An 11,262-nucleotide genomic window follows, 5' to 3' on the forward strand; every position below is an offset into this window, starting at 1 on the left:
TGTCGTCATTGTTTTTTTTTTGTTGTCGACAAAAATTCTTTCTAAATTTCGAATTTGATTAACCGCATTTACTGAAGTTCGATCCAGTCGAAAAGCTTCGCGTGAAATATTTGGCAATATAAACGTATTGTTTGCTTCAAAGTTTTTCAAGTGCAATCTTTACTTTTGCAATATAAATCTACTTCAAGTAGAAGCAGTAGAATCGGCTGGCTTTGAATCTCTCCAAGAAAGTAATTAGATGTGAAAAGACTTTATAAAAAGGCTCTCGTGAACTGTCAAAAGCTGGAAAATAAGCTATGCGAGAGATGTAGAGCTGGGTTGGTGATGTTACATTCTAGCAGGTAGCCTATACAATTTCCATAACAAAAGAATTCGACCGCATCTTGCAAGTGATGCAAATGATAATTTTGCTATCTACACGCTCAGCGAAAAGTAAGTGTATTCACACCAAAAACAGCCGAGAAGGGTGGTGTGCGGAAACTGAACCTTGCTCACAATTCTATCGCGGTCATAAATTCTATATATACCTACACGTGCATTGCATAATTTGGATTAAAAATATTGTAGGCCTACTCGATTTATACCGCGGAATAAATCTAAGGTAGGCTCTGGTTTCGTGTGTCATGGATGTATATTGTATAATCACACCCGTATATCAGGGGTGGTACACGGGTGGAGACACAATCTTTTCGCTAAGAGTGTATAGCGCCCCATTTTAGCAAATGTCCTGCAATGACGCCCTCCGTCGTATAAAAAGGTTCGTAGCGAACAAGAGCAATACGGAGAAGTTGTGTCGAATACTACTTTAACACTCTGGGTGATTGGGCAAGTTTTCGTAACTTATTTTTTTACAGCTTTCGTGAGCTTCGCAAATAATCATAATTTATGTAATATGATCAGGCCGTGTTATTTTTGGCATTCGGGGAACAAATTGCCAAAACTGTCAAAAAGAAAAATTTTAAATTGCCAAAAATAAGGCTTTTTGGAAATATAGATTTTTATGAAAGTGTTTGATAGAAATGTCAACAGGTATGGAAATGAGTCTGCACGAAGCGACAAAACAAGTGTGTAACGCTGAATTCCTAAATTGAGGTTCGTGAACCCTTCAGAAGGCCGTGGTCTACCTTCCAAAGGATCTGTGCTGTTTTGAGTACTGTGTCGTGGAATATAATCTTATTATAACCGTATGGACTGGTGTACTCAGTTAGGCGTTTCGTGTAGCGAGCGCGCGGCAGGAGGCGATCGCAGAGAGACGAGGTCCCGAGCCCAGGAACACACCGGCTTCCCTGTTAGGTACGTGACGCCGTATCAGGGTCGCTACACATGCATATCGAATCTACTATTCGAATTAGATATTGCAGAAGCAGTCGGTCGAATATACAAACATGAATTCCTGGCGATGCCAAAACTGCCAAAAATAAAATCCGAAAAATTCTAAAAATAAGATATTTTTGTTATATTTGGCATCTGCCAAAAATAACACTGCCTGAGTATGATGCTTTATGCTGTTTATATGAATTTCATATTGCAACTTTTTCTAATTTTCCATGCTACTTTTTTCCGCAACTTTTATCAAGTATTGCGCAAAATGTAAAGGAATGATTTAAAAACAAACAATAAAACAATTTCTAGTATGGTTCTCACTTGGATTGCTTAAAAAAGAGCTGTGTGATGGATAAAAGCTGCATCTCAATGTTGTCTATGATGCAATGGCGTGCAGGCTAGAAGTTCAACAAGCCGCACAGCTGCTCGATCGTTTGATTGATTCACTGTGGTTTAAATTTGAGGTCCTTTCCCATTTGACATACGCCCAGACGAGACCGCCGAAAAATATATTATCAGTGGGTCACCTATTCAGGCTATTGATTTTGTTAAAGTCGCCAACACTGAGTTTTTCTGCAATGCCTTGGGTGAAATTTTGCAGGCCTAGGGGGTTTGGGGTGTGGTTGATTTTTTTTTGCGCTATCTTTATGCTGTTTGACTTTGTGCGGCAGGCCTTCCTGGAATGAGAAAAGTATCGAATTTGACGGATATGCAGGAGCATATGCTCCATATGGAGTATGGAGTATTTTTTGAAGATTTATTTAACCCTAAAAATTGCAAAATATTTCGAAATATAACTAGCGGATATTATGTTTACTTGAGTAACTATACTGCAAGCAGAATAAAAGTACTTATGAGTAGCCTATACTTCGAAAAAGTATAGTTCAATTCCGCGTGGAATATACTAGATATAGCTAACCGATAGATGCGAATCCCGTATACATGGCTGCACGTCTGGACAGTGGATATCTGGACAATCAGAGTGTAGCATCCATTCAATTACTCATAGCTTCGTAACGAAACATGGCAATTTAATAGTCTGCGACCCAGTATCAGCATCAGTTTGATTGAGAATTTCATCCATATCAAATCGTCACCACAAGACTGCGATACAAGGATAAAGATAGAAAGGTGTCGAAACGACTTTGAAATCAGACGCCCACCGGGGCCTAGGCGATTAATGAAAAGTAAAAGAAGCTTAGCAAAAGGACAAGCAACAAAATGATGTGGGTGTGTGGCTAGATCGATTTGTCAGTTCGTGGTCCGGTAACTTGAGGACTGACTATAGGATTTTTTTCAGTAGGAAATGCTCGTATTTCGACTTGAATGTGGACATGCCCGGCGACTGTCGGATAGCCGGCGATATACTGTTTCACAATTCAGGTCCGCGTAGTATATATTTGATGAGCGATGAATTTTTCTATCGTTAGGAGCGGGCAACATACGACCCGCAGGCCGGATCCGACCCGCGAAGGCATTTTGAGCGGCCCACAGAGAGTTTCTACCGTGAAAGTGACATTCTAATTTGAAAGCATTAATTGTCAAATTTTATGCATCGCAGCATGAATCCAAGTTTGCCAACCTGAGAAAGATGGTCATGAAACTACTTGTTCTGTTCAGGTCCACATACATTTGCGAGCAAACATTTTTGACCATGAACATTACCGAGACAAGGCTGCGTTCCAATCTAACTCATGTTCACGTGCCGTCTTTAAGGATTTCTGAACCAGACATGCAGCCGGATTTCAAGAACTTGTTGACAACTTTGATCGACCACAGATGTTTGATTGAGCAGGGGAGATAGTGTAGGCTTACCATATTTTGGAAATCTAAAAAGAGGACACTTTTTCAGAAATTTGAGTCTTGCAAAACCAGAGAAGAATTCTCAAAAACCGGTGAATTTTTCCCACTTTGTCATCGGTTGACTAAAAAAAAAAAAAAAAAAAAGGTCATCTTTTCCGCTCAGAGCTCAAAATACCGTTTTTCTTTTGGCATTGCTAGCTGAATGACTAAAAAAAAATAAAAAGGTATTTTTTCCGCCCAGAGCTAAAATCACCGTTTTTCACTCCGAAATACCCGCCGGAGCGTCACTTCTGTCCTAATTTACGGCATATCACTCGCAATTTGCTCTAAATCTGACCAAAATTTTCAAAAAAGAGCACAAAAGGGCGTCCTCCGAGGACACTTTCAAAAAAGTCAAAAAAGAGGACAAATCCTCTTAAAAGAGGACGTATGGTAACCCTAAGATAGTGTAGTGGTTACGATAAGCACCCAGCACGCAGGCGAACCGTGTTCGATTCCCGTTGGAGGTTTATCTGGGCTCCTCTTCCCCACTCACAATGAATGGAAAAGAACTATCAGAAAGGGCCGCGGTTTCAAAGAGATCAACATTGAAAAAGAACTGTGACATCGGGCGCTCTAGGCCGAGGTGGAGGTTAGAGTAAAGGATCGCTACTGATGCGTGTCGTTCTACATCCTCCTATCTGTTCATGGTTGCCAGTGAACTCGGCACCTTTAACTCGGCACCTGATGAAATCGGCGCTTGTATTGTGACGCAACAATGCCGTATGTCGGTGTTGGTCTACTCGGTACATGTATTGCTAATTTGACGGATAGAGGGAATGATTGATATAATCGATGGACATCAATGATATATATACAATGATTGGAAACTGCCACGCCCCCTAACGCTGTAAGGTTTACTCCCGCCGAAATCAGCGTGTGCGCGGATACGGTTGACTGCGTACACTTCATTGAGTAATGTTGACCGTGGTGGAGTACTGCTATCACCTTTTCTGGCAGATATTCCACTGTTTTTCGTATGTTGGTTGATTCTTAACAGGCTTTGCGAGCATAGTGAGGCAGTACTGCATACTAAGGCCTAATCAAACTTCCGCCAATGCGCAATATTCAGGTACTGACTAGCTGCTCAGGTTTTTGCATCTGTGGATGAGCGTGAAAAAGCTTGGAAAATTAAGACAGGTTGAGATTCGAACATTTGTAAGCATCAATTAAGCCATCTGATATCTTAAAAGCGAAACAGATTAAGATGCTTGTGTGAGTAATCCTATTGCTGATGGGGGGGGGGGGGCAAGCTGAAAATTCGATGAGACCCATTTACCAGAAAGCAATTTTATTGAAGGCTGCAATAATATTTATAACTCTTTTTTTCTCACTAATAGTTGTTTGATGAATAGTCGGTTGCGTCAGAATGGGAAGATAGTGTTGCATACCATGGTGTGCTAAGACCTCTGCCAATGCGCATTTGTTTAAAGTTCCAGCAAAACTTTTTTGCACTGGCGCCAAATATGAATGGGCGGAAAATCTTGAGAAATTTATAAGGAGCATGCGGCAAGATCCGTGGCTGGATCAATTGTACAAAAAAGACAGTTTAAAGATTTGTGAACTTCATTCGCGTCATCTGATTTGTTGAAAGGTGAGGAATTGATTCTATTCTGTACTCTTCATCATTGCATAAGCACTACAGAGTGGTGCGCTACCTTGACTATATATTTTGATTCCCATGGTAGCAGACAAAACGAGTTTCGTTTTAGTGCAAGCATCGTTTTAATGCATTTGCTCTTGCGAACAGGACACAAATTGTTGAATTTGAAAATTGGAGCAATTCCAACCTTAAATTTGCCTCTAAATTGACTAGATTGTGTTCTCATGACTTTATAGCTGTGTCGAAAACTTCATCGCAAATATTCCAGCAATGCTGTTCACTGTGATGTTTCATGTGTCCAACTACTTGTGATTTTTTGCATTTTCAGTGAAAGAGAATATTGTATTCAGTACAACGAAAGACTGAATGGTTGGATTCGTTGATCTTGGGGAGTCGAGACCTGTAGAGGATGATGAACCAGCTACACACGCTCTTCAAGTTTATGCCAGTGGCCTGGTAACGTCTGTTTCCAAACCCTTGGCATACTACGCAACAGAGTCGGTGGCATCATTTCAACTTTCGAGTATATTCTGGAATTGTGTCGGCATCTTGGAGGATTGTGGATTTCGGGTAGCTGAGTTTGTTGCTGATGGACTCAGTGCAAATCGCAAGATGTTAAAAGAGCTGAATAACTTGAACTTGGAGTATCCTTACAAATGCAAAAATATATTCAACCCCTAGCATGAGATATTTTTGATTTTCGACCCTCCCCATTTGTTAAAAACCGTATGCAACAACCTCTACGCCAGCCGCACTGGTGGTACGAAACTTCTCAACAAGGATGGTAAATATATTCGATAGCGGCATTTTATGGCTGTTTGAACCGACGGAATTGAGATGCTGCAAATTGACGGATGCACATTTTCGTATACAAGGCTTGGCAAAGATGCGGGAGATTTTTGCTGCTCAGCTTCTGTCTAATAGTGCTTCGCGTATTATGTGAGCGAGGAGAGGCTAAAGAAGCTTCTGCATGGTTTGCCGGTATTTACAAGTGGTTCGACATGAATACATCAACCAAGTTCAGCTACAACGCCAACTTGAAGCCATATTGCGGTCCAGACGATTCACGCTTAGACTGGCTGGAAAATGATTTCTTGCCAAAAATGCGAAAATGGATAGATTTTTGTGCTGAAGGAACAGCAACTAAGAAAACCAAAAAATTATTGAGTCTCGATAACCATTAATGCATTTAACAAAAATTGATATCTAGCACTGTTATTGCCTAAAAAATCACGCATGAACTGTTTTTGTTGTCCACGTGGTTATTTTTGCATCGATCTAGTTCTGTACAGTTGCATTTAATGTTACTTTTTTAAAATGCATGCATCATTATTTCGGTCATATACACATGAATTAGGGATTTTAAGATTAAATTGTGTATTCGTAAATGTTCCATCTGTGAATGTATGTATCTCCTCATTTCTTTACATAACATGATGGAATCCTGAAAATTCAATTCTGTATTGTAAGGCATCGAGATTTTGTGGAATGATCATGGATAGGTGACTTTTTTCAGAGGTGGGTGATGTATGCAGCGTTGCTACTGAAGTAGTGGAAGTATTGCTACTCAGGTTAAAATAGAAGTAGCAAAAATATAAATCTGTAGAGTAGCCTACTTTTATATGGCAGCGGTCCGCTAGCATATTCAGAAAAAAAATTCCAGACGCGAGAAAAAATGCGGTTTTAAAGCTATTCAACACGTTAACGCTAATTGCCACTGATAAATATACCCAATGAACTATAAATCATCGCTAGTTCCTCAAAGAAGTATTACTGAGGAAGTTTACAGCACAACTGTGTATGCGATGAAGCGTGACCAGGAACACGCTGAAACGCAGAGCTCACGGTAGTTTCCAATCATTGTATATATATCATTGATGGACATGGACAATTGGACATATGCGTTGAGATTGAAGTGGGGCCGCTACTGGTAGTCGATCTTTACAACCAGGTAAGTCGAATATTGCTAATTAATTCGATGTGAGCTATCAGATCTTAACTAAATTTTGTTTGCAGGAAGATGCCGTTGATATTGAAGTGGGTCCGCTACCGGTAGCCGATCTTAACAACCAGGTAAGTCGAATAGTGCTAATTAATTCGATATGAGTGATCAGATTTTAACTTATAATTTTGTTTGCAGGAAGATGATCTCATTGAGTCGTCGTTATCCGATGTGTCCGCTGCTCAGGTCAACTCTGAAATGTCATGCTCGGACGAGTCAACTAATAAAATATTGGAGGGTGTATCGCAAAGAGGATGAGATATGCTGTTTGACGACTAAAGTCGATCGTTCTTACACCAGGAAGATGAAAAAAAACATGCCTCAATTCTTTGGAGATGCAAGAATCGTGCAAAATATATGTATTTTATTTATAGCTTTCAATACAATATCCATTGTAAAATAATATTTATTGAACTCGAAGACTTTTCGGGTGCCTCTTTTCAAGAGTTAACGGCACACATATTTTATTTATTAGTTGATTAGTTATTGATAAGTTCAGCTGTTAGGTTTATTAGAGATTTTATAAGTTCAATACAACACAACAATACTGATTTTGTATTAGCTGATTACTTATAGGAAGGTGATTTTGTCACAGGTAGCTGGTCAGGAGCAGGTCGAAGGGTGACATTAGGGAAACATCCTGCTAACAAAATATAGTTGAAGGGCGATATTTAATTTATAATATCCGTTTCTTTGAAGGCAAAAACTGATTATTTTGGCCTTCATAAGTTTCGATGTGTTCATGGGAAACATTTATTGGTGTCATGGGGAACATTGTATTGTCATAAACTTGAAACAATAGAGATCGCACAGCATCTACGGTCAAACCATGGAAAACTGAATGGGATAGAACGGTAACTGCGTGGCCTGTCAATCATTTCCGGTCGGGTAACAGTGACCTCACGAGTTGAGCAAATTTGCGCCAGTCACAAAACCTTAGCATTGAGAAAGTGTCTGTTTTCTGTTAGTGATCTTTTGGGGCATTTGACCTTATAGTAGGTGTTTTGCAGATATGTATTAGTGATTAATTACAACTATCGAATATTGGAAATGCCTGCAAACAGTTGTGCCTTCCCTGGTTGTAATACTAGTCGGTAAAATAGTAATTCAGTACTGTCATGGGATCTGTCTTGTTATTATTATTAATATTTTAATGAATACTCATTTATACAGTATATCTATTGAAATTATGGCCTCGAAAGTCAGTGATGTTGTTGAGGAATGGTACGATATTCCTCCGGAAATTGTCAATGAACTTCTCTTAAACGACTTTGATCGAAGCAAGGACACCATATCTGTTCCAAATATTATACAGAAACCTGTTGATCTTGCACCGTTGCTGCACTCCATTTGACCATATATCTATGTGTTTTGCAGATCTGTATTGGGGATTAATTACAACAATTGACTATCGGAAATGCCTACAAACCGTTGTGCCGTCCCTGATGGTTGTAATACTAGTCGGAAGAATAGTAATTCAGCACTCTTTGTCATTTACAGGGTGGATCTCGCGAAGAACGAGAATGAGTTCAGAATGAGTTTGTGACATCGCTGTTGGATTGGGAAGTAAGTAGCCTACGTCTTGATGAATTTAGCAATTTAATTTAATTTTGTTGAATGTTTCAAGGAGGATGTATCCAAGCATCACAGAGGAGAGAGAAAAAGGATAATAGCTCGTCCAACTCTTGAAGGACTCATTTTCACTACATTGAATCTGGTCAAATTAGCTGAAATATTTCTCGAAGTAATGCGCCCCGTTTATGGCTCAAGTCCTTTACTCAGGACATTCTGGAGGCTTGTTTTGGAAATCTGGTCTGTGTCAATTTTACATTATATGGCATAATTTGATTTCTAATGCATCCTCTAACTAACAGAGAATGCAAGCATATCGATCTCGGCATCCTGATGCTTCGCAGGCATACTATGGGCTGCAACACCAGACTCAGCGAAAGTCCATAAAAAGATCAAAGGGCCCAATGCCGGTTCCTCTTCCACGCATGGCACCAGTAACGTTTGGACTACCATCTATGAAGAACCCATCGCCAAGAAGAAAAAAGCGTAGTTCATAATCTTTCCAGCACAGGGTGAGATAGTTGTAGACTCATTAATACTAGCACAGAGCGAGATATGCATACACAATATTTACTCCCTTTCCACGCATGCATAAATAATATTTACTCCCTTTTCCACGCAGAGCATTGCATATGCATAAATGTGATCATTTTTAGACCAGGGATTGTCACAGTAGCCATGATAGATGATCATCTTGGATGAAGGTGCATTGCGCTGTCAATCTAAGGTACTTTCATTTTTCTCAACATATATTAGTAAAACTGTAATCCCCATATATTAGTAAAACTGTAATCCCCACGCCCTATGTTCCACCCAGTTCAACGTTGTCTTATGGCTTGCTCCGATCCTAACCCTTGTCCAGTCCACTGATTTACAACCACACCATATGCTGACGTAGATATTTATTTTTCAGATGCAGTTGGAAACGGTCAATATTGACAAGCCGCGACACCACGGACCATGCAACGATGGATGATGAATATCTTCAAACTGTCACTGACATGAAACCCATTTGCTAGATATGAAAGGGTCATGGCGACCCGGAGATCTTTCATTTTAACCGGGTTTACACTTTGGTCTCCATAGTGTCTTCATGCACCAAGCAGTCACTTCCAGTTGTGCCTCGGATAGTTTTGCATAACTGGCTAACATCTAGCAAATGGTCGATGATGGTCAATACACAATACCACAAATAACTGTTGAAATGTGTTCATTTCTTGAAAGGATTGCATGAAGTGAGATAGCAGTTAACAATGCCTTATGACTAAATAGCCGGAATATAGTAATATTGTGCCCTCCATTTCATATGGTAGAGGGTTAGCTGATATACGCATCGTCATTGAACCGTCATACTTGTAATAACGTTTCTTAATGACCTGCGATGTAAAATGTTAGCACGAGAGGGAGAGTCAGCGGTGCAGGCAAGCACGAGAGGGAGAGTCAGCGGTGCAGGCAGAATGTGTAACCTGAAAAATAATGCATAGCGTATTAGAAAGCATAAATGCCACTGGTGCTAATCTTAGGTCATATTCATAGAAACTAGATGGGAAGTAATTGAAAGGCGAGTTACATGCTAATAACTATGAAATTGCAAACAAAACAATTCATCATTCTTTACTCAAGATTGGTTTTCCCTTCAAATCACCACGAGTACCCTGGCTTCCTTTATTCGATTCTCTTCTTTTTCTAAGTTTACTAACTAGCTTTTTCGTGAAGGAGTGACCCAACACTCTGAGAAATAAGCCAATGATATAATCTATAACTAGTTTGGAATGGACATCAGAACATGTCGCTCTGTTGATGCTGCTTCTGAAGTTGAAGACGTACGAACTTTCGATAACTCTGTCCTGCAAAATTGAAAAGTTCATTAACTTTGGGGATTTGCTGCATTCCCTTGTAAACTCCCTGTAGACTCTCCTAAGAAGAAAGAGCAGCTCTGAGCTTGGATAAATAAGTGCCCCGGCCTTCCGCTCCATTAGGGGGATCAACTTGCCAAAGGGCTTACCAGTGTTATTTGTAATATATTCAAGCAAAGATTGGTCCAACTGGTCATTGAATTTTCGAATCGCCTTTCTCAAAGTAAAACCAGCCATGTATTCCAAAATATCACTCTCCCTTTCCGAAATACTGGCAGACACTAATGACTCAGGCTGCGGTGCCTTTATTCCATTATCAATAATTCTTTCCATGAGCTCAAGTAAAAATTTGGCAGAGAGAAGCCAGTCCTTTGATTTTGTGAATGATATTGGATCACCGCAAACCTTACTGTAACTCATCACAAGATCATCAGGATTTCCGTTGAAGTTCATACTGATAATCTAACCCTTAGCTAGTTCAATACCTTTTTCAGAGAGTACTGGCGGGTCCTTGAAATCCAATGAGCGCAGCAGCGGTGCAAGATCAACAGGTTGCTGTATGATATTTGGAACATACATGGTGTCCTTGCTTTCGTCAAAGTCGTTGAAGAGCAGTTCATGGACAATTTCCGGAGGAATATCATACCACTCCTCAACAACATCACTGACTTTCGAGGCCATAATTTCAATAGATATACTGTATAAATGAGTATACATTAAAATATTAATAATAATAATAAGACAGATCCCATGACAGTACTGAATTACTATTTTACCGACTAGTATTACAACCAGGGAAGGCACAACTGTTTGCAGGCATTTCCAATATTCGATAGTTGTAATTAATCACTAATACATATCTGCAAAACACCTACTATAAGGTCAAATGCCCCAAAAGATCACTAACAGAAAACAGACACTTTCTCAATGCTAAGGTTTTGTGACTGGCGCAAATTTGCTCAACTCGTGAGGTCACTGTTACCCGACCGGAAATGATTGACAGGCCACGCAGTTACCGTTCTATCCCATTCAGTTTTCCATGGTCAAACGAAATGCCGAGTTCA

General features: G+C 39.9%; 1 protein-coding gene and 3 long non-coding RNA genes across 5 annotated transcripts; 3 read left to right on the plus strand and 1 right to left on the minus strand.

The window, feature by feature from the left end:
* The first annotated feature begins 4,457 nt into the window (after positions 1-4,457).
* On the plus strand, positions 4,458-6,224 carry LOC145457960 (uncharacterized). Its single transcript, XR_013921022.1, has 2 exons — positions 4,458-4,759; positions 5,097-6,224. It is a non-coding gene; the product is annotated as an uncharacterized LOC145457960 (long non-coding RNA).
* A 277-nt stretch (positions 6,225-6,501) lies between these two features.
* Positions 6,502-7,321, plus strand: LOC145457569 (uncharacterized). Its single transcript, XM_080335791.1, has 4 exons — positions 6,502-6,535; positions 6,607-6,719; positions 6,785-6,841; positions 6,909-7,321. The coding sequence occupies exons 1-4, from the start codon at positions 6,502-6,504 to the stop codon at positions 7,026-7,028; spliced, it is 324 nt and encodes a 107-aa protein (XP_080191917.1). The 3' UTR covers positions 7,029-7,321.
* An 867-nt stretch (positions 7,322-8,188) lies between these two features.
* LOC145457959 (uncharacterized) lies at positions 8,189-9,538 on the plus strand. The gene is made up of 4 exons (XR_013921021.1): positions 8,189-8,336; positions 8,398-8,582; positions 8,645-8,854; positions 8,999-9,538. It is a non-coding gene; the product is annotated as an uncharacterized LOC145457959 (long non-coding RNA).
* On the minus strand, positions 9,230-11,262 carry LOC145457958 (uncharacterized). 2 transcript variants are annotated; one of them, XR_013921020.1, is made up of 3 exons: positions 10,684-11,262; positions 9,775-9,808; positions 9,230-9,732 (listed from the first exon to the last, which is right to left on the minus strand). It is a non-coding gene; the product is annotated as an uncharacterized LOC145457958 (long non-coding RNA). The 2 variants fall into 2 exon arrangements; XR_013921019.1 differs by having other exon boundaries at positions 9,230-9,808.

The sequence above is a fragment of the Botryllus schlosseri genome, chromosome 15 (assembly GCF_051294905.1).
Source record: "Botryllus schlosseri isolate E-star chromosome 15, Bs_hap1, whole genome shotgun sequence".
Taxonomy (NCBI): domain Eukaryota; kingdom Metazoa; phylum Chordata; class Ascidiacea; order Stolidobranchia; family Styelidae; genus Botryllus; species Botryllus schlosseri.

What these genes read in the sequence shown, in the direction of transcription:
- LOC145457569 (XM_080335791.1), top strand. Translation starts at nt 6,502, where the DNA reads ATGAACTATAAATCATCGCTAGTTCCTCAAAGAA. An exon ending in ATCGCTAGTTCCTCAAAGAA is followed by an intron (nt 6,536 to 6,606) that starts GTATTACTGAGG and finishes GCTGAAACGCAG; the next exon opens with AGCTCACGGTAGTTTCCAAT. An exon ending in TAGTCGATCTTTACAACCAG is followed by an intron (nt 6,720 to 6,784) that starts GTAAGTCGAATA and finishes TTTTGTTTGCAG; the next exon opens with GAAGATGCCGTTGATATTGA.